The 23,796-nt window shown below is 38.6% G+C and overlaps 1 protein-coding gene across 2 annotated transcripts in view; it reads right to left on the bottom strand.

The window, feature by feature from the left end:
- nphp4 (nephronophthisis 4) overlaps positions 1–23,796 on the bottom strand; it is a 427,697-nt gene that overhangs the window by 26,706 nt on the left and 377,195 nt on the right. For both annotated transcript variants that reach the window (XM_063033463.1, XM_063033464.1), the window contains 3 exons: positions 19,284–19,358; positions 13,984–14,140; positions 7,051–7,136 (listed from right to left, as the gene is read on the bottom strand). In XM_063033463.1, the coding sequence (XP_062889533.1) occupies positions 7,051–7,136; positions 13,984–14,140; positions 19,284–19,358 (318 nt within the window). The remainder of the gene's footprint in view (positions 1–7,050; positions 7,137–13,983; positions 14,141–19,283; positions 19,359–23,796) is intronic.

Raw genomic sequence — 23,796 nt, 5'->3', positions numbered from 1 at the left:
GAAAAATGCTTGTGCTGTTCCTGTAGCAGATATTTTTGAAGGAAAGCCAGGTGCACCATATCCCCTCAGCTAGTTGTCAAAGCTGTACAAAATAACACCATTCTAATGCCCAGAAGCAATGCAAGCCTTGGTCCAAAGCACAAAATCCAGATTTACACAGGACTGGAGCCAGTTGGGTGAAGTAGAGTACTGAAGCCATGACCGCATGTAGGCACAAATACAACTGAACCTAAAACCATACTCAAAAACACATGGAGCTTGTTATGGAGCTCAGATTAGTTCTTGTCATTGAACCGATATCTAAATCAGGTTATCATATTGTTTGTTGTTACAGCTAGTAGTGTGTAACACTGCAAACATGACATAATGGCTGGTAAAGGACTTTGGGACAACCAAATGAAATTAAATATGATTTCTAAGGAAAAAACATTATTTTCTGATTTTATTTATAAAACTTAAGAGAACAAAACATTCAGAAGATGTACAGGGAAGCTTGACAAATCTGAAAGGTATCAGGATTGCTTAAAACTGTTCAAGTCTAACTGCTGTGTTAGCTTTGGGAACATTGCAAGTCAGACAAAGCTTGCTGTATCTCTGAAGGCCAAGAGGAGAAAAAAAACAGGGAAAACTTTTAAAACTTTGGGAAAGAGAAATACAGGAAAGTTATACACACCTGCCAATAACAGCAAGAGGGTTATATAAACTGCCATTTTAAAAGTGAACTGGAACCTTGCGAAGACATGAAGAAACTATTAACTTTGCCAACACATGAAGGATATGTTGGACAGATGACTAAAGATGGAAGTATTTTCTCAACATCATTCAAACAAAGTCGTTGGAAAACGTGTCAGCTGTAGTTCTTTTTATTTCTCATGCGGAAGTGCAAAGTTATACATAGCACACAATGTAGTTATACCAAAATACTATACAAGTCTGACAAGGTCCTTGCTTTTCAGCTCTCTCTCTAAAAATTAACCCTATATGCACTATATTTTCTTTCAGTACTGTTGCTGAATGTTAAATTTTTACAATTTTTACAGGTGCGCTAGCCAGCTGCATCACTGTCTGGAAGGGGAATTGTAAGGCACCTGACTGCAAGTCCCTACAAAGAATTGTGAGTACTACTGAAAGAATCATCAGAGTCTCTCCTTCTCAGGTTAGAAATACTTATCAAGAGTGCTGCATATCAACGGCCCTTAGCTTTGTCAGTGATCCCTCCCATCCGTCTAACAAGCTCTTTGACCCCCCTACCATCAAGCCAGAGGTACCATAGGATTAAGACAAGAACTGTTAGGATGGGAAACAGCTTCTTACCCGAAGATGTAAGATGTAACTCCCTGCCACCACCTAGGTCTCATCATGTATGAAGTGCCTGTACTTTATACTTTTTAAACTAGTATCATCTATGCACCTTATTACCTGCTAATTTATTTGTGGTAATATTACATTATGTGTTATGTGTGTGAGTTATAATACTGTGCAAAAGGCTTATGGTTTCAGATGGTATTGCCTCCACAGAGCCCTGATCACAACATTATCAAGGCGATCTGGGATTACAGAGAGAAGCAGAAACAAGCGAGAGACACAAAATCTGCAGAACTGTGGTAAGTTCTTCAAGATGCTTGGAACAACCTATCAGCCAATTTACTTATAAAACTGTATGACAGTGTACTGAACAGAATTGATGCAGTTTTAAAAGCAAAGGGTGGTCACAGCAAATATTGATTTGATTTAGCTTTTTTACTATTTACTGCTCTTTATAGAAAATCTTTTGATATTTAGAAGATTTTCATTTCATTATTTTTGAAAGCATCTTCACAGAATTTTTTTTTAAAATGTGTCTAAGACTTTTGCACAATACTGCAGATGTACTGTGTAGTGCAGCAGTCCCCAACCACTGGGCCTTGGACCGGTACCAGACTGCAAAACATGCGTTACCGGGCCACGAGAAAACGATATGATTTGGCGATATAGGTCAGGTGCACCTTTCCTCATTCCCTGTCACGCCCACTGTTGAATTTGAATGCACACGAGGTCATCCATGTCAGCGTGGGAAAAAGATCAACTCCTCGAGCTTGCAAATGACGGCGGGCTGAAAAGTATGTTTGACATAACATCTCTGTCGGCATTCTGGATCAAAGTCAAGGCTGAATATCTTGAGATAGCCACGGAAGCACTGAAAATGTTGCTTCCATTTCCAACATCATATCGCTGCGAAGCGGAGTTTTCTGCAATGAATGCAACGAAAACTAAATTGCAGAATAGACTGGACACAAGGAACCCCCTTCGAGTGTCGCTGTCTCCCATCACCCCTCGATGGGACCGTCTTGTTGCAGGGAAACAAGCCCAGGGCTCCAACTGATTCAGCGATATTGGTGTGTTGCAATGATTTTATATGTTCATACGGGGAAAATATGTGTTGTGTGTTTAATATCCAAACGTTACTTAAAATGTTATGATGCTATTGACTTATAAGTGACTTATAATTGACTTATCATATTATTCATGCGAGGAAAATATGCGCGGTGTGTTTAATATTAAATTCGTTAGATAAACCCTTTTAGAAACTAAATTGAGTGTATTAGCCACTAATAAGTGACTTACAGTTGACGTATCACCTATATTCCAGTCGTGATTAACACCGCCCCCCCCCCAGGGTTGCCAACTGTCCCGTATTTGCCGGGACATCCGTATATTGGGCTAAATTGGTGTCTCCCATACCGTATAGCCCTTGTCCCGTATTTCCCCCGCTAAGGAAGAGCGTTCCCATGAAACCTTTTGGGCCGAAATGGAGTAGTGAAGAATAATTACCATTAATTTATATGGGAAAAATTTTTGAGCGTTCCCAGACCCAAAAAATAACCGACCAAATCATACCAAATAACACATGAAACCTAAAACAACACTAAGATATAGTAAAAGCAGTAATGATATGATAAAAACACAGCCTACATATAGCAGAAATAATGTATGTACAGTGCAGTTTCACTGAACAGAATCACCAAAACGATTTGTAGTGAAAAAAATCGGCACGTACACGTCACACATGCGCACACAGGTGCATGCACAAAGCTTCATGGTCATGGTAGTCTTCCTCGGTGTAAACACAAGTGTCCCGTATTTGACTGCTACTCTTGTCCGTTGGCTACCCTACACCCCCCCATCCCCGGGTCGGCCGGTCTGCAAGAATATTGTCAATAAACCGGTCCGTGGTACAAAAAAGGTTGGGGGCCCCTGGTGTAGTGCACCTTGGGCCAGGGGAATATTGCTTCATTTGGTAGAATACATGTGTACGGTTGAACTTGGAACTTAAGTATTTGTGTTATCTGAATCACGGCTTGCATGCCATCATGGAGTAAATGGAGCTAGGTTTTTGTTGTCCGCAGAATTTGCAGATAATCCACAGTTCCTCATTAATGACAAAGTCAAAGACTTTAATGGGATTGAAATATAAATTATAGTAACTGGTGCTGACCTCTGCAGTCTTCTTAGAATTATCAAAAGAGGAAGACTATGTCCATTATGCTTCCACATGTACACAAGTCATACCTCAATTTGAGAGCCAATCTTTGGTCACTGAGAAAGGCTAATTGTAAAGAAGACTGGTTATGACCTTCCCTATGGCAGACACCTTGGAGACCCCTCTCTAGATGCCATTGTCAGACCTGATAACTGTTTTTGAAGATGGTAACAATTACTACATACTTGAGGTCCTCTCCTATAACCTCATCTTCAAAGTACAGATGATGAAACTGCAGTCAGCACAACAGCTCTTCACTATTGAATTTCAGAATATCAGCAGGTATAAAGCCTTCTATTGATGCCTTGAAGTGTTTGATTCATGGCCTTTTCAACCTCTTGTCAATAAGGAGTTGCAACACGGCAGGGCTTAATATATTGCTGCAGGCCAAAACCCAGGGCAATCAGTTCAAGGATACAGTTATGGTATTGGGGCATTCCTTCCTGAAGACACTGACTTCTCTCTGTGCCTTTCAAACAATACCAATTTTTATTCCTAAATCCTTTTTTGATACTATTGATTCTAAAATTTCCTCACATATATGGCGAAACAAAAATCCCAGATTAAGTAAAAAATACTTACAGAAATCCAAGAAAGATGGTGGTTTGGCATTGCCTAACCTAAGATTTTATTATTGGGCAATTAATATTCGATATTTAATATTTTGGACACAAGATTAGAATATAACTCCAAGCCCACATTGGGTAAACCTTGAAGGCTATTCTGTACAAGGGTTTTCTTTAGCTTCCATTTTAGGATCTTCACTTCCTTTTGTACTATCTAAATTGAATAAACAAATGTATAACCCTATAGTTAAACACACATTGCGAATATGGTTGCAATTTCGTAAATTTTTTGGCTTGAATGAATTTACGTTATCAAGTCCTATTATATCTAATTTCCTTTTTCAACCCTTGGTTATGGACCAAGCCTTCTTGATATGGAAAACGAAAGGTATAATATGTTTTCGTGACTTACTGTTTTATGTCTTTTGAGCAGTTATCTAAGAAATTTGATTTGCTTAGATCCCATTTTTTTAGATACTTACAAATAAGAAATTTTTTAAACACTATGTTGCCTACCTTTCTGACTTCATATCCTACTGATATTATTGATAAAATTTTAGGTTTAAATCCTTTTCAGAAGGGATTAATAGCAATTATCTATGATATAATTATGAAATTACAGCCAGGTATATCTGATAAAATTAAAAATGAATGGGAAAGGGAACTTCAACTTTGACTACCTATAGAGAAATGGGATAAAATTTTTCAATTAGTTAGTACTTCTTCTATATGTGCTAAACATACATTAATACAATTTAAAGTAGTGCATAGAGCCCATATGACCAAAGATAAATTAGCCCGTTTTTATTCCCATATAAACCCTATTTGTGATAGATGTCACTCTGAGGTGGCTTCTTTAACTCATATGTTTTGGTCATGTCCTCTTTTGGAAAAATATTGGAAAGATATCTTTGATATTATTTCACCAGTTCTATGTTTTGATTTACAACCCCATCCTATTACGGCAATTTTTGGATTGCCAATGGTAGAACATAGATCTTTGTCTTCTTCAGCCTGTCAGATGATAGCATTTGTTACTTTAATGGCCAGAAGATCTATTTTATTGAACTAGAAGGAAACCAACCCTCCTACTACATTCCAATGGTTTTCTCAAACTATATTAAGCTTAAATTTAGAAAAAATTAGAAGTGATATTTTCGATCCTTCAGTTAAATTTGAAGAAACTTGGAAACCTTTTATGCAACATTTTCATATGATGTAATTTGACCTTCCCGAATCTGTTTTATTAACTCAAATTATATGAATAGAGGAGCGGAGTTGATGACATTACTGAACATGTCTGATTCAAGATATTGGTCTAGCCCTGTTTTGTTCTTTTTTTTTGGGTTTAGTATTCAGTTTTTTTTTCTTTTGGGGTTTTTTTCTTGGTTTATATATATATTTTTTTCTTTTTATTTCTTTTTTCTCTTTATGACTAATTTCATTATGAGTTTGGAAGTCTATTATACCTATGTTACTTTAAATCTTTTTTGTATATGTTTATTAAGATTATTCCAATTTCTTTGTATCAACATTGTTACTGTGTTTATAATTTTGAAAATTTAATAAAAAGACTTCTCTCTGTGCCTGATGAGTTTACTCTGCTCTTTTCTCTCAGTGGGTTGGGCCCTCGGGTAATTGGGCTGTAGATGTCCTTTACAGTAGATCTTCACAAAGCCAATCTTAATGAAGGCTAGAATCAAACAAAGATGCAATGTTGCCCCAACTCATTCCTTAATCTTTTTCACCCAATGTCGCACTTCACCTCCAACAAAATTTTCCCAAGGAATGGAGATAATCTTCAGAATTAATAAGAAATTATTCAACCTTCAACAATTATACTGTAGGACCTAGGTCACCTAAACCTCCCCAGTTTGAAGTTCTAATTACACTCATTTGGCTACACTGGGAAAGACACATCGCTTGCATTGTTAAAGTTTGACTTCTGTACTAATGCAATTCAGCGTTCTGTCACATGAAGAGATTACCACATTGTCAAAGCAAAAGATCCAATGACATGTTCAATACCCAACTGAAGAAATGCAGTGTCCCAAATTATATCTGGGAATCCTGACCTACAACTACTCCAAGTGAAGTAATCAATATTGGATCAAGAATTCAGAATCCAGCCATCAGGAACACGCTGAATACTTGCTTAAGTAAGAGAAGAAGCCCATCACCTTGCAAACTACCCAGCCTGTCAGTCAACTCCTAATCCTTGTGGAGTGTGTTGTTTCCATATTAGCCACCACACAACTAGAAAAACGAGAGTGAAGCAGTTATCTTCAATTCTTAAGGATTACCTATGCAAAAGAGTATCCATAGTCTCCCAATCCTCCTATTCATCCACTTCTAAGACAAGTATTTTCCAAGGAAAACGTAAACCCCGCAGTTCTCAATACTGAAGATCATTTACTAATAACACAATAACTGCAAGTTTACATAAACAGGCTGAGAGATTACATGACCACTTTGCAAATACATCATTTGCATTTTGTTTTAACTGCACATGATTCACTGCCATCCTCCAATGTTGAAAGTCATTTACCAATCACGAATGTCAATTATTTATTAAATAGGAAACGGCGATTCTAGCAATAGATCTTGCAAGTAATTTTAAAAAATCTTTATGAGAAGCACATCATTTTTATATGACCTTTTTCTGAAGGGCTGATATGATACGCATACCAGTGGTTAGATACTTTACTCACACAATATCAACCTTTCTTCCCTCATTCCCCATTGCAGTTTCTCACCCTCTCTGGTTTCTTTCCTCTTTAAGCATGTACCATTATTCTTCCCTTATCATCTCTTCCCCCATCCATTTTTTGTACACAGCAAATCCCCTGGTCACAAACATACCATCTCCTCTGCTATTTTCAGGCACTTGTCTGCATAAATGCCCTACGATGCCAAAAGCATTCAAATATTAGAACTGTTAACATGAGTAAGACAAGAACATACCATTTTCTTTGATTCACAAATGACATTTAAATCGCTGCAGCGGACATGGATTTGAAACTCCACAGGTGATGTGTGCACTTTCATACCTAGCAAATATCAAATGACACTCATGAATTACACTGCGGAACCACAAATAAAATACAAACCTTGTTATTCCATTAATAAAAGATGCTATTTACAACGCCTATAAAAAGTATTCACCCCCCCCCCCGGAAGTTTTTACGCTTCATTGTTTTACAACATTGAATCAAAGTAGATTTAATTTGGCTTTTTGCTACTGATCAACAGAAGAAGACTTTCATGTCAAAGTAAAAACAGATCTCCACAAAATGATCTAAATTAATTACAAACATAAAACACAAAACAATTGATTGCATAAGTATTCATCCCTTCAAGGTAGTATTTAGTAGATGCATCTTTGGCAGCAATTACAGCCTTGAGTCTGTATGGAAGGGTCTCTATCAGCATTGCACATCTGAACACTGCAAATTCTCCTCATTCTTCTTTTGAAAAACTGCTCAGGCTCTGTTAGATTGCATGGGGATCATGAATGAACAGCCCTTTTCAAGTCCAGCCACAAATTTTCAATTGGATTGAAGTCTGGACTCTGACTTGGCCACTCCAGGACATAACTTTGTTGTTTTTAAGCCATTGCTGTGTAGCTTTGACTTTATGATTGGGGTCGTTGTCTTGCTGGAAAACAAATCTTTTCCCAAGTCACAGTTCTTTTGCAGACTGCATCAGGTTTTCTTCCAGGATTTCCCTGTATTTTACTTCATTTTACCCTCTACCCTCACAAGCCTTCCAGAGCCTGCTGCAGTGAAGCATCCCCATGGCACAAAGCAGCCTCCACCATGCTTGACGACAGGGATAGTGTGTTTTTGATGATGTGCAGTGTTTGGCTTATGCCAAATATAGCATTTAGTCAGATGGCCAAAAAGCTCAATTTTAGTTTCATCAGACCATAGAACTTTGTTCCGGCCGACTTCCGAGTCTTCCACATGCCTTCTGGCAAACACTAGCCAAGATTTTATGAGAGTTTTTTTCAACAGTGGTTTTCTTTTTGCCACTGTCCCATAAAACTGCGGCTGGTGAAGCACCCAGGCAACAGTTGTTGTATACATAGTCTCTCCCATCTCAGCCACTGAAGCTTGTATCTCCCCCAGAGTTGTCATTGGTCTCTTGGTAGTCTCCCTTACTAGTCCACTTCTTGCATGGTCAGTCAGTTTTTGAGGACGGCCTGCTCTAGGCAGATTTACAGATATGCCATATTCTTTCCATTTCTTGATGATTGACTTAACTGTATTCCAAGGGATATTCACTGACCTGGACATTTTCTTGTGTCCATCTCCTGACTTGTCTTTTTCAATAACCTTTTCACAAAGTTGCTTGAAGTGATCTTTTGTCTTCGTGGTGTAGCTTTTGCCAGGATAATGACTCATCGACAGTTGGACCTTCCAGACACAGGTGTATTTTTACTACAATCATTTGAAACACCTTATCTGCACACAGGTATCCAAAAATGGATCCCCATTTAACTAATTATGTGATTTCTAAAACCAATTGGCTCCACCAGTGATGATTTGGTGTGTCATATTAAAGGGGAGGAAATACATATGTAATCAATTATTTTGTGTTTAATATTTGTAATTAATTTAGATCACTTTGTAAAGATCGGTTTTCACTTTGACACGAAATTGTCTTTTTCTGTTGAACAGTGTCAAAAAAGCCAAATTAAATCCACTGTGATTCAAAGTTGTAAAATAATAAAACTCGAAAACTTCCAAGTGGAGTGAATACTTTTTATAGACATTGTACATATAATGAATAAATGGCCACAGAACGTGAAATTTTTGAGAGACCAATTTGGACAGCGAAGGTGAATAGTGATGACATTTGTTGCTGTTAGTTTTGACATTCTTTTAGCTGGAAATGTCATTGCCCACTGTAAAACTGAGCCATTGATCAATAAAGCAGCAAACATCTCTTACCCTCTGGAGTCAACCACCAAATTGTCTTAACACCATCACACAGTATTTCTCAAATCTTGTAAGTATGAAGCTGAATCATAAATATCAAAAGCTTTATGTTCAATTACTGTGTTCAGTTGATGTTTAAATCACTGCAGCTGACATGGATTTGAAAGTTGACATTTCAATCTTTACAGTATAAACACAACATACAAATTGAATTAATAAATTATCTATTTAAATCTTTTTTTATGGTAAGAGCAACTTGGACCCAAATCTGAGATAGATTGGGCAACACTACTTCAGGGTTGACAACAGATTGACAATGGCATAAATGTGTGGATGAACTACAACAATTGTTCATTCTTGGCAGGAACAACAATAAAATAGTAACAAGGTTCAAAACTGACAATAGTCTGAAACTCAGCAAGGATATTTGTAACCAGAAGTAATGAAATGGCAGAAAACTGAACAAATACCTTGATTCTGTTTTACAAAGGAGAACAGAAATAATCTTCCAGAAATGTCAGGGGACCTTGACTGAGGAAGGAAGTGAAGAATATCAATAATGAGAAGGGAAATGATGTCAGGGAAATTGATCGCAATGAAGCTAATAAATCCCCAGGGCTCAGTAGTTTACATTCTAGGGACTTAAGGAAATGTCTAAGAAATAGATGGCATATTGGCAGTCAGAGTAACTAACATAACTCTGCTGTTTGAGAAAGAAGGTAGAAAGAAAGATTAGATTAGATGATTAACTTTACTTCTCATATGTACATCAAAGCATACAGTGAAATGTGCAGTTTGCATCAAGTCAACTCAGTGAGAATTGTGTTGACAACGTAGCATGCCTACAACTCACTAAACTTAATCATTTGTTCTTGGAATGTGGGAGAAAACTGGAACACCCAGAGAAAAACCACAGTGTCACAGGGAGAACGTACAATTTCCATTTTGGTGGCAATAACAGGAAGGCAGATCACTATCTGAATACTAAGATGAACAATGAGAGATTTGAAAAGAGGAAGCTGCAATGTACATTACTGCCCTTGTATATCGGTCACTGAACTCAAGCATACTATGCAGCATGTGGTTGAGAAGGCATGGGATATGTTAGCCTTTGCAGTAAGAGAATATAATGTTTAAGTAGAGACATCTTACTGCAATTACACAATTGTGCAACAACTGCCACTGTGATATCACATCTCACATCAGAATCAGATTTAATGTCACTGGCATATATCAAAGGTTCAAAGGTTAATTTATTAACAAAGTATACAACTCTGAAATTCTTCTTCTCCAGATAGCCAGCAAACCAAGAAAGAAAAGAATAGTGGCACAATCATCATCCCGAAAAACCCTCCTCCCTGCACAAAAAAGCGAATAAAAATAGAAAAGGCACATTGACCCCCAAATCACCCATCCATGGGCACACAAGAAAAATGAGAATGATTGGGTAGAAAACACAGAATACATAAAACTATACCACTGGAAAAAGCTCTGTAGTCCAAGACCACATCCAAAAACCCAGGTAACATTCTCAGGGCACAGTGGCAGGCCTTTCCCTGCCAGCAGCGAGGGATCTCATTGAAACCTACTAAATTTTGCAAGGACTGGATAGGATGTGGACAGGATGTTTCCTATGGTGGACGTATCCGGAACTAGAGGGCATGGCTTCAAAACTGAGGGATTGAAGGATAAAAGCATTTCTTTTAGAATGGAGGGATAAAAGCATTCCTTTTAGAATGGAGGAATTTTTTTAGCCAGCGAGTGATAAATCTGTGGAATGCTCTGCCACAGACTGTGGTGGAGATCAAGTCCATGGGTATATTTAAGGTGGAAGTTGATAGTTTCCTGATCAGTCAGGGTATCAAAGGATATGATGAGAAGGCAGGTTGAGTGGGATCCAGGATCAGCCATGAAGGAATGGCAGAGCAGACTCAGTGGGCTGAATAGCCTGATTCTGCTCCTATGTCTTATGGTCTTTTGGACATAAAATGGTGCTCTAATTATTGTTCTCCAAAGTTGTATCAATTCAGGTTTGTTTTTTGCATTTAAGGAAGTAGGAAGAAAGAAAACAGGCAGCTATCAACCCTTATGCTGTAGTTGAAAAATTCCAGTAAAGGCTGGAGTATACATGAACATCTTCAACCTTTCACTGCTGTGGTCTGAGGTTCCCACTTGCTTCAAAATCATTCCAGTACCCAAGAAGAGCAGAGTGAGCTGCCTCAATGACTATCACCAAGTAACACTTGTATCTACTGTAATGAAGTTCTTCAAGAGGTTGGTTAAGGCTAGAATTAACTTCTCCCTGAACAAGGATTTGGACCTGCTGCAATTCACCTACCCGCCGCAATATGTCTATAGTGGATGCAATTTTACTGGCTCTCCATGCTGATTTGGAGTCTCTAAACAACTGCAAGAAAAATGTCAAGCTGCTGTTTATCAACTACAGCTCAGCAATCAAGACCAATGTTCCTTCAGTACTAATAACCAAGCTTCAAAACTTGGGACTCTGTGTACCTCCCTCTGCAGCGGGATCCTCAACTTCCTTATTGGGAGATCACAGTCAATGCAGATGTGTAATTACATCTCCTCCTCATTGATTATTAACACAGGCCCAACCTCAAGGATACATACGCAACTACTGCTCTACTCTATTTACACTTATGACCATGTGTCCTGAACATCCATACTCAACAACTTGGTAGCACCTTCTTCCCCTCTGCCATCAGATTTCTGAAAGGTCAATTACCCTTAGGAACACAACCTCATTGTACCTTTTTGTTTTGCACTATTTCATTTTTTGCAATTTATAGATTTTCATGTCTTTGCACTACACAGCTGCTGAGAAAAAACAATTTGATATCATATATCAGTGATAGTAAATTTGATTCCAATTTTGGAAGTATTATTAGAAATCGGAAACCACAAAATCAAGTCACATGGATTTGGGAGACTGAAAGCTGTAAGAAGATAAAGAACCAGCAAGAGCAAATGTGAGTTCTTTATCAACAGAGACTGAAGGACATACAATGGGAAGCAAGGAACTAGAAAGGAAATGAAGGAAAAAAATTGTATGTCTTCATGAAAGAAAACTAGAGAACCAAATATGTGAGCTGTTCTACTTTATAATGAAAAAAGATTAAGTTTTTCTTTTAGTATGAGAGGTTGGGAAATGTCACTGATCAAAGAAACCCCTGTGTACTTGTACGTCACTCACTATAAGCAAACATGGAGTTGCAACAGCATTTGAAAAGCAAACAGGTATAATATTTTTGAATTTGTTGAAAAGGATTTGAGTACAAGAGTGAGGATGCCTTATTATAATTATATATAATAATGGCCTGGTGAGATGCCTGCTGGAGTATGGTGTAAAATTTTGGTATCCAGGCCAAAAGAAGGATATAATTGCAACAGAGGGGAATACAATGAAGATTCAGTGACTGATTTCTGGGATGGCAAGTCTGACATATGAGATCACACTGAGAAAGCCTCACCTTCTGAGTTTAGAAGGACTGGTGACCTCGTTGAAGTGTATAGAATACTAGTGGAGATGCAGGGAAGAGTATTCCGCAGGCTAAGGAGTCTAGAAATGTGAGATGGTCATTTTGGATTCAAATGCGAATAAACTTCTGCCTAGAGTGTGAAGAACGCTTGAGTTCTTCACATTGGGGCTGTATGGAGATTCAACCATTGACTCTACTCAAAAAGATGCTGATAGATAACTGGATATTAGAGGAATCAAAGGAGATGGGGGTTGAGTGTTTGAAGTAGAATATTTGCCATGATCCCGTTGGAGAGAAAAAGACTCAAGGAGTCAAATACTCTCCTTCTGCTCCATTTTCATATACCCTTATATTGCTAACGCAAAATGTTGGCACCATTTCTCTCACCACTGGTGTGCTGCTTGACCTGATAAATGTTTCAGAAATTTTGTTTTAGTTTCAGGTTTCCAGCTTCGGCAATTTTTTGTCCAAGTTAGTTTACATTTATCTAGAGCTGGGGTTAGACCACTTCTGGTCTCCACATTACAAAAGGGAAAAAATATGGATAAATCACAAATGTGATTCACCTGAGTGAACACAGAACTGAAAGGTTATTACCATCAAAAAATAAATGAACAGACCTGAACTCAGAATTTTAGAAAAATGAAGGTTGAAGAATGACATAATAAATGATTTAAAGTTATGAAGAGATTTGTTGGGTAATAAAGAGAAAATATTTCCAGCAGGAGGAAACAATAAACGAAGTTTTTTGGCCAAATCTAGCCAAAAAAAAAATTAACAACACTTTTATTCAATATGTGGTTTGGAATTTTAAAAATGGACTATATAGAGGAAAGAGCACAGATGCATGTTATAAATGCAGCGCTAGTTAAGTACATGAAGGAAAAAATAAGTGATTGAGTTAGATGCCTATTAAAAGCTCATGTGGAGCACACTTACTATCATAGAATAGCTGGTCTGAATGACCTACTTCTGTTCTGCAAATTCCATTGTAATTCAAATGATGAAGTGCCAATCCAGTGCCCTGTGTTAAATCGTAACATTGACTCTTAATAACCATTTGTGTAATTAAGGAATTGTGTTTGTTTTCCTTATACAGCATATGGACCATATAGTTAAAGCTCTCCTTCTTTCACAGTGAAATCACTGGAAACAATGAAATAACGCTGAAAAATGGGAAATACGTTACACAGCCAGCTGCTTAGCATTAACTATGACAGCCCAATTTTCTGGTTCTACCAACCTATTCCATGCAGGCTTTGTGGGCACGTAGGCAAAATTTAAAAAACTATGGAAAAGGCAAGAATGTATATGTGACCACATGAAACTAAACTCATTCTATGGTCACTTTGTAAACACCATTACACTCGTGGGGAGTTTACTTCAATATTAAGGAAGAAACATTTTTAATACATTCAATGGAAAATGTATTCAATAGAATATAATAACAATACCTTTCAGTATATGCAGTGGAGGAAGGCGGATAGATTTCTTCAGAAATGTTAGTTCAGGATGGTAAAAGCGGAACGTCTGATCAATTACATATGGCTGAGCTTCAACATTTACATATAGGATGGCAATTGGCTTCTGGTTTTCTATCTTAAAATAAACCTGAAATAAAATTAAGGAAAACTTTATTGTAATTATTTTAAAATTTAAGAAAATACAATGAACCTCAGACAATACAAAATTACAATTTGAAGTTTTGTTGATCAGAGCCAAATCTACCAGTGGGCTTCCTTTGTAAATTCTTTCTTACACTGTTTACAGAAGTAAAATGTACAAATTCTAGCTATTTATCATTCATTGCAATTTATTCAAGTGAGACCACTACTGCCAATGATTCATAAAGCCTGCTAGATTTCTACTATACACAAAGGTAATTAATATTCTATAGCATCACATCACAAAGGGCAGTGGATAATATTCCCCTCTCTTTCAACATAACTAAACAAATTTATCAGACATTCATTTCATTGTTGACAGATACTGCCATGTACAAACTGAATGAAGTATTTGCTCGTATGGAAGCAGTACCATCCTCAAACTATAAGTTTGATTTCAATGTGTTAGGAGGTGATACTTGGTGTCCTATGTGATTTATCTGATTTAATTAATTATTGACAATTAATTTAGTTGACTAAATAAATAATATTGCAATTACATTTACAATTTATAAGGAAGCTATAAATGAGTGGTTATAATAATTAAACCAAGTATAATATTTATAATACTTCATAGTTGACAGGATCTTTGATCTGTTATATTTCTTCCTAAAATAGCTTACTATATGAGCAGAGGAGATGCACTGTCTGTCCTTTGGCCTCCTCGCAGTCTACCATCCAGGATCCCAAACATTCTCTCCAGGAGAACATATGATTCATTTGTCTCTTTTTCAACTTAGCTTACCATTATTACTATTAAAGATATGGTTTCTTCTGCACTGGGAGATCCAATAAACATCAAGTGATTGCATTGTAATCTGCTCAGTTGATTCCACAAATGTACAAAAGAACTGGTTCTGACACTTTAAATCTCCACCCTACTCAGATCAATGCTTCATGAACTATTCCACAAAGACTTAAAACAAGATCGAGGAATGGCATCTTTTGATTAAATACTTCGAAGACTACCAGATATACAATTTCAGAAAAATCTTAAACACTCCACAATACACTTCCTCCAGACTAAGTGATTTACATTTCACCCCAGAACATATGCATTACTGGTTGGACAAGCATCAGGTGCCCATCTCTAACTAAACTTAAAAATGTGGTGATGACTCTATTAAAATATCGGTAAAGTCCTGTTAAGTTGGTTACCCCAGGATTTTTGAACTTCTCTTGAAGATTAAATAATTTACTTTCAATTCAACATGATGTATAATTTGGAGGGTAATCTTTCGATGGTGACATCTTTTATACCTGTGACCATTCTTCCAAGCAAGAACAATTGAAGATTTTGGAACTACTGTTGAAGAAGTCACACAAACTGCAATGCTCCACCCTGTAGATGGTACAACAACCATCACTTCATCCTGTAGATGGTACACAACAACCAAAACTTCTAACTTACAGGATTATTCTCTGTGTCCTTTACTCTCTCAAACATTTTTGGCCTTCCTTTTTGCTCTAGATGTCAAAATATTTTGAATTTTAATGAATGAAATATTAACTCTTTTCACTTTCCACAGATGCTGCCAAACATGCTGATTATTTCCAGAATTCATGACTTATTTCTGTACTGCTTATAAAGCTCTCCTTCGCCCAGCTTTTGGAAAATCTGATCACTCTTCAATCCTGCTTTTGCTGACGTACAGGGAGAATCTGAAACAAGAGGCAGCCATAGTTAAAACCGTCCACTGTTGGTCCAACCAATTGGCCTCCATACTGCAGGACTGCTTCAATGACATTGACTGGAAGGCCTTCCATAAAGTGTATCAATGATGTTGTCCCCCCTGGGTCTTCCCAAACCAGAAACCCTGAATTAGTAGTTCTGTGCGAGCAGCACTTACAGCGTGACGTCGAGCTTACATCGCTGACAATCAACTAGAGCTCAAGAAAAGCAGCTATGATCTGCGCAAAGATATCAAGGCTGCAAAACAACAGCATAGGGACAAGACTGAGTCAAGATTCACAACGAATAGCACACGTGACTTGTTGTATACCATCCCAGACTTCAAAGCCAAACATTGTAGTGCCACCAACATCGCGGCCTCTCTCCCAGATAAACTCAATCGTTTTTATGCTCAGTTCGATTCGATGCTGCTAACTCTGAGTCTCCAAGGAAAGCCACCGCTACAACTTGCAACCTGGTCATCTCTGAGGCTGAGGTACGCAGATGCTTCCAACGAGTAGACAGTCGCAAGGCTGCGGGACCGGATGGCATCCCAGGGTGAGTACTCGGGATGTGCGCAGCACAACTGGGGTGTGTTTACAGACATTTTCAATCTCTCCCTCTCCCAGTGTAGAGTGCCCTCCTGCTTCAAATTATCCACCATATTCCTTGTACCAAAAATGACCAAGGTAACATGCCTAAACAACTGGCGTCCTGTCGCACTCACCTCAATAATGAGTAAATGCTTTGAGAGGCTGGTCAATGATTACATCTGCAGCTTGCTACCACCCACTCTAGACCCCCCTACAATTTACCAACCGATACAACCAATCGACAGATGACACAATAGCCACTGTTCTGCATACCGTCCTTACACATCTGGAAAAGAAGGATGCTTATATGAGAACGCTGTTCTTGGACTACAGTTCAGCATTCAACACCATAGTTCCACCCAGGCTTGACAAGAAGCTCAGAGATCTCAGCCTTGACCCTGCCTTATGCTGCTGGATCCTGGACTTCCTGTTAGATAGCCAGCAGGTTGTAAGAGTGGGCTCCCTCATCTCCACCCCTCTGACTCTTAATACAGGATCCCCTCAGGGCTGCATACTGAGTCCCCACCTTCATTCCTTGTATACCAATGACTGTATCGCCACCCACAGCTCTAATCTGCTAATTAAATTTGCCGACGACACTACATTGATTGGCCTTATCTCAAACAATAACAAGGTGGCCTACAGGGAAGAAGTCACCTCTTTGACACAATGGTATCAAGAAAACAACCTCTCTCTCAATATGGCAAAAACAATGAAGCTGGTTGTAGATTGCAGGAAGAATGGAGACAGGCTATCCTCTATTGACATCAATGGATCTGGGGTTGAGAGGGTAAACAGCTTTAAATTCCACGGCATCCACATCACCGAGGACCTCATATGGCCTGTTAACACCAGCTGTGTGGTGAAAAAGGCACAACAGCACCTCTTTCACCTCAGACAGTTGAGGAAGTTTGGTATGGGCCCCCAAATCCTCAAAACCTTCTACAGGGGCACAATCGAGAGCATCCTGACTGGCTGCATCACTGCCTGGTATGGGAACTGTGCCTCCCTTAATCGCAGGACTCTGCAGAGAGTGGTGTGGACAACCCAGCACATCTGAAGTGGTGAACTTCCCACAATTCAGGACATTTACAAGGACAGGTGTGTAAAAAAGGGGCCTGTAGGATCACTGGGGACCCAAGTCACCCCAACCACAATCTATTCCAGCTGCTACCATCCGGGAAACAGTACTGCAGCATAAAAGCCAGGACTAACAAGCTCCGGGACAGCTTCTTCCATCAGACCATAAGACTGATTAACTCACGCTGATTTGAGTGAACTGTATATTACATTGACTGTTCTATTTATTATAAATTACTATGATTGCACATTGCACATTCAGACAGAGACATATCGTAAAATTTTTACACCTCATACAAGTGAAGATGTAAGAAATAAAGTCAATTCAATTCAATATTTTGCTTTTGTAGCAATGACTTTAATATCTAATGGTGTGGTGGATTTTATTAATGTTGGATAATTATTCTCAACTTTCAGATAATAGGGCAATTAACTAGAGAACCCACAGTAAATATAAAAGAGTTTTTTTAGATATGAACTGAACTCTTAGTCTGCAAAAAAAACTGACTAAACAACTTTGTGGGTTTGACTTTGTTTTAGTCCTGAAAATTCCACAAAAAGTAGTGGATATAGCCCAGTACGTCACGGATAAAAACACTCTCCCCACCATGGAGTGTATCTACACAGAGCGTTGCCGCAGGGAAGCATCATCCATCATTAAGGACTTTCTTACGTCATCAAGGTACAGGAACCTCAGAACCCACACCACCAGGTTCAGGAACAGTTATTATCCCTAAACCATCAGGCTGTTGAACCAGTGGGGATAACTTCACTGAACTTTACTCACCCCATCATTGAACTCTTCCCAAACTCTTCCCACTCACTTTCAAGGACTGTTCATTTCATATTCTCAATATTTATTGCTTATTTATTTTTGTTTTAATTTTTCATTTGCACAGCTTGCTGTCTTTTACACATTGGCTGTTTGTCCACCCTGTTGGGTGTGGTCTTTCACAGATTCTGTTTCTTGGATTTCCTGTATATGCCTGCAAGAAAGCTAATCCTAGGATTGTACATACAGTGCTATGCAAAAATCTTAAGCACATATATATAGCAAGGGTGCATAAGATTTTTGCACAGTACTGTGGTAATTTTATGTATTGCACTGTACTGCTGCCGCAAAATAAAACAAATTTCATGACATCCTGTATGTGAGTGATGATATACTGATTCTGATATGGTTCTCTAATGTGGACTGCGAGTAGGAAGGGGACAGGGAGAGGGGAATCATGATTGGGAAAAGGGGAATTGAAAGAAGAGGAAGTGGAAAGGATCAGAGAGACATATTTTAATGATCAATAAACCAATTCTTTTGAGTCAAATTACCTTGCTTGATGTCTCAGGGCTGGGTGTACCTGCACCTGCACTACCCCTGCATGGCACTCCATCGTCTCCACAGCTCTCCTGTGGTGCTCCACCCTTGCTATTCCCAACATCCTTTGCTCTCGCCAGATCTACAAACTCGCTCTCCGCTCCACGTTGACAAATACAGTACTGTGAAAAAGTCTTGGGCATTGTAGCTATATATATGTGCTTAAGACTTTTGTACAGTACTGTATATGGTGACAGATATGTACTCTGATTTCAAACTGAAAGCAAGATCAAATTAACTGAATTCAGGAACTGCTACTCTTCACACCACCAGATGAAAAACGCATAACAGACACACAAGTATACAGCTGGAGTTTATGAGTTGGAACAACAGTGTACATTCAGAAACAAACTTTTGAAGAGATGATACATACTTGGATTATCTTGGTTGTGCTGGACTTATCCTGATTAATCAGGTTCTTTCTAGAAAAACTCCCATTATCTGGACCCTGAGAAAAAAATAACACGTTTACAGTGGTTAGCCATGAGAAAAATAGTTTTTATCTATTGATTTTCTCACTTGCCTCTATCAACTTAGTAATTTCTGTCACAATAGTAGAGATATTGTTGAAAGCCAAGTCTCTGATGGAAAAGACTTGGCTTTCAGCAATGTGTCATTTTGCAGAGTAGATTCAAAGAGCCAAATGATCTAATTCTGCACCTAAGTCCTTTGCTATTACTGCATAATCAGGCAGTCAGGCAGAAGTAAAATGGCAGAACTACAGTGACTCAATATCTATGGACAACAATTTCCACTTCTGTTAGCTTCAACAACAAGGAAAGTGTAAGTAAAGAGCAGCAGTAAAAGAACAATTTATTGATGTGCTGTCAGCAAGCAATGCAGTACAAGCCTGATTTTTTTTCTGGTGGGGCCTCTGCTTAGTCTGTAGCTCAGTCCAATGGGTGAGATATAACACACTGCAGAAACACTGGTTTGAACCTGCATCCTACTGCTATGTGATATAGGATTCTACGAGTCCCATCCATATTGGTCACGCACTGAGACTTACAGCTTAGCTGAAAATTCCAACCTTGTTTGCTGTTTATGTACCAACAGACAAATTATGAGCAGGAATGGGCCATGTCATCCTTCGAGCCTGCTCTGTTACATAGTACGATCTGATTGTGGACCAAAGGGCCTGTTTTTGTGCTGTACTGACCTATGCTCCATAAAGTCTTTGAAGCCCACAAATGTTCTAAATGAAACTTCTTCCACACAAAAAAATATTTAGAAATAAAAGAAAATCAGAATTGCAATAAATCAGCATTTTTCGCTGAAGAAACTCTTGAAAGCAAAAAGCTCCTTTGAGTAAACCACATATTAACATTTAAATACTACATCTCCTGAAAAATTGGTGATGAAATATATAATTCTGTGTGATGCAGAGCCTGCTCTTCAAATTGCACCATCAGGGAAGCTTCCATCCATGTTGATTTTAGGGAATTTTGTGTGCTTTCTATCGTGTCTCTGGATCCATATCAAATTACACACATCAGAAGCCTGTTCAGTTCAGTGCATGTTAATTAGCTGCTCCCAGCACTTATTTTTCTGCATCACTGGGTTGAAGCAATGAACATTTCATAGTTAGCAGGCACTGGGAAGAAACTGAGCCTCACTTTGTTCAATCATATAAGCACCGTATACCTCATGCATAATTTACTATTGTTCCTCAGCAATCTCAAATCATAGAAAATCAATAAGAATCAAGTGGCTCTCACCAGACACCCTGAAAAGCTGAAGAGTATCAGTCAAATTCAGACCTGTATTGTAGACTATCATTAATCAATGAGTTTGTGTTGCTCATCACATTTAATACAATTCAGGCTAAACCAAGTATGAACAGTCATTACCAACAAAATAATGTCAACCATCAAACTCTCATGTTTACACCAATCTTACCCTAACCCACTTTAGTCTCCTTACATTCCCATCAACTCACCGCAGATTCTACCACACATCTAGATTTATGGGACAATTTACCCTGCAACCTTCAGGTTTAAGGAAGAAACCAAGCAGTTGTAGGGGGCACATACAAACTCTATAGAGACAGCACCAGAGATCAAGATTGAAGTTGGGTTGCTGAAGTTCTGAGAAAGTGGCTTTACCACCCGCGCTACATTGCTATCCTTTGCCCTTCCTTTTAGTGTTTGCCCAGGTAATCATTAAACAATTATGAATTGTTTCATCATACCTTCACCATATTTACAGATAGTAAATTCCAAGCCCTGACCACTTGAGTCAAATGTTTTTTGCTCAACATTCCTCTAATTAATTAATTAATATAAATCCATGGCTCTTTAGTCCTTGACTTCTTTCCTGCAGAAAATAGGCCCTCTCAATTTAATCTTTCCTCAGTCTCCTGGGATCCAAAAAAAATCATGTTAGAACTTGCCCAGGATCTGCAGACCATTGCTTCAATGGAGACTGCACTTCCTCACTGGAGCAAGACAGATTGAAGGCAAAAAATCTTTTAAAATTATTTGTATTTCTTATTAAACTTGTTTCAAATTATCCTCAGTTGATTTTTCAAAATGCTTAGAGGATTTTACTTCTTTATTTCATGTTTATTAGTTTATAATACTTCTAAATTTCAAAACAGATGCAGAAAACTAGATTACCTTGTCAATTGGAAAAGATAAAGATGTTTTTTTTTGTTGGGGAGGTTTGGGGATAGGGCTTTTCCTTTTCCATTCAAGGCCTATGGACTAGTAAGATAAACCCTCCAACATCTGGATTTGGCGGCAGCTGGACACTAACTGCAAACTCCAGTCAATAAGGTAGCTCAATAAATAGAAAAACAGTACTACTGATCTTCTCACACTTTTCCATCCGTCCTTCCACCACCCACCCCACCTTTTAGCATTCAGCGCACTGTGCCTTGAAATTCAGTCACGAGTACAGCAGACATCAAAGTTGCTGGTGAACGCAGCAGGGCAGGCAGCATCTCTAGGAAGAGGTGCAGTCGACATTTCAGGCTGAGACCCTTCGTCAGGACTAACTGAAGGAAGAGTGAGTAAGAGATTTGAAAGTTGGAGGGGGAGGGGGAGATCCAAAATGATAGGAGAAGACAGGAGGGGGAGGGATGGAGCCAAGAGCTGGACAGGTGATTGGCAAAAGGGATACGAGAGGATCATGGGACAGGAGGTCCAGGAAGAAAGACAAGGGGGTCTCGGCCTGAAACGTCGACTGCACCTCTTCCTAGAGATGCTGTCTGGCCTGCTGCGTTCACCAGCAACTTTGATGTGTGTTGCTTGAATTTCCAGCATCTGCAGAATTCCTGTTGTTTACGAGTACAGCAGAACTAAGTTAGATTCTGATATTACCCAACATCCTGATACAAATACATACTACCCAGCAGAGATTTCAGTAAAATAAGCATGATTGGAAACAATAAAACTACACTCATCCATACTCTGATACTTTGGTAATTTAATTTCCAACATTTCAATAATTACTAAACTTTGAAATTATTTATTGAGTTAACTGTTTCAAGATGTTTTGATACCACTGGACAAAAAAGATTTTGTTTCCTGAATACTTTCGGGTGTATCTTAGGATTTTTGGCTGTTGATCATGAAAATCACTATGCAATTTCCCTATCATGCACCATTCTTTTGAAATCACCTATATTTGTTATTTCAATTCATCATTCGAATCAGAACAACTGATGCCAAGATTAAGGAAGGCATTTTCATTGTTCCACAAGTCACAAATAGGTCATCAATGACAGGCAATTCGTAGAGCTTCTAGTGGGACTGGAGAAAATCTCATGGAAGGCAGCCAAGGGTGTCATTGAATCTTTTCTTGGCAACTATCGAGCACCAAATACATGCAACTGGTTGACAAAATGCTTCAAACACACAAAACCATGAAATGCAACATGTTACTAAAGATTCATTTTCTGCATTCCAATTTAGTCTTCTTCCCCGCAAATCTTGGCACTGTCAGTGACGAGCATGGTGAAAGGTTTCACCAAGACATTGAGGTCATGGAGAAATGGTATCATGGCAACTGGAATCCATCAATGCTGAGTGATTATTGTTGGACGTTTAAGTTAGAAGCCTCAGGCGCTAAGTACAAACGAAAATCATTTACAAAACATTTTTAGCTTAGTTGAGCTACTGCAAAGCATCAGCACCATTATGGAATTAAACGCATTATATTCAGTAAAAGTTAATTTTTTGTTTCTCCAAATTCCTACATGATACAAGTAGTCTAAAATTATATTTGTGTTCAGCTTCAAGCGGTCTATCATAATCAAAAAGAAATATTCTGAGGAAGCCGCGCTTTCCAAAGAAATTGTTGTCCAGTGTACTCTGATGGGGATCTTATACATTTAAATTCTTAAGGTCCTTGGTTCCTTAAAGTAATCATAGCAGGGGAAGTATTGGGGTAAGTTACCGCTACTGAAATGCTCCCAATGGCATGTGTCTCAAGTAGCCTCTGACAGCCAAGTCCAACTCCTGTCTTTCACTACTAAGCCCGGTGGAAGCATTTACTGGCACCTTAAAACCATTCACTTCAGGCAAATGGGGCTCATCAGCCATGGTGAGCAGCTGATCTATGAGAAGGAGAACTCTGAGCTCAAACCTCTGCTGCCTGGTGGCTATAGCCACTCATGGGAAAGGTTTCGGGAGTAAACATCGGGAAAAATCTGGAGCTGGAGTCCTTAGAGCAGTCCTACATTGAGTTCAACGCTGACTGGCAACTCCTCTGACGTCACTGATACCAAATTGCATCAGTCTTTGGATTCATCAGCTGCATGGAGAGGGGGAACCTGCTGCATGGATAACAGCTTACTCTCATATCACACTGCCCTGGCTTGCATATCACGTAGACCGCTAGGACGCAACATCCATGGTGGACTCTGAGAGCCTCAAAATCTA

This window comes from Mobula hypostoma, chromosome 25 (genome assembly GCF_963921235.1).
Source record: "Mobula hypostoma chromosome 25, sMobHyp1.1, whole genome shotgun sequence".
In the NCBI taxonomy this organism is placed as follows: Eukaryota; Metazoa; Chordata; class Chondrichthyes; order Myliobatiformes; family Myliobatidae; genus Mobula; species Mobula hypostoma.
This window is presented reverse-complemented; position numbering and strand designations above follow the sequence as displayed.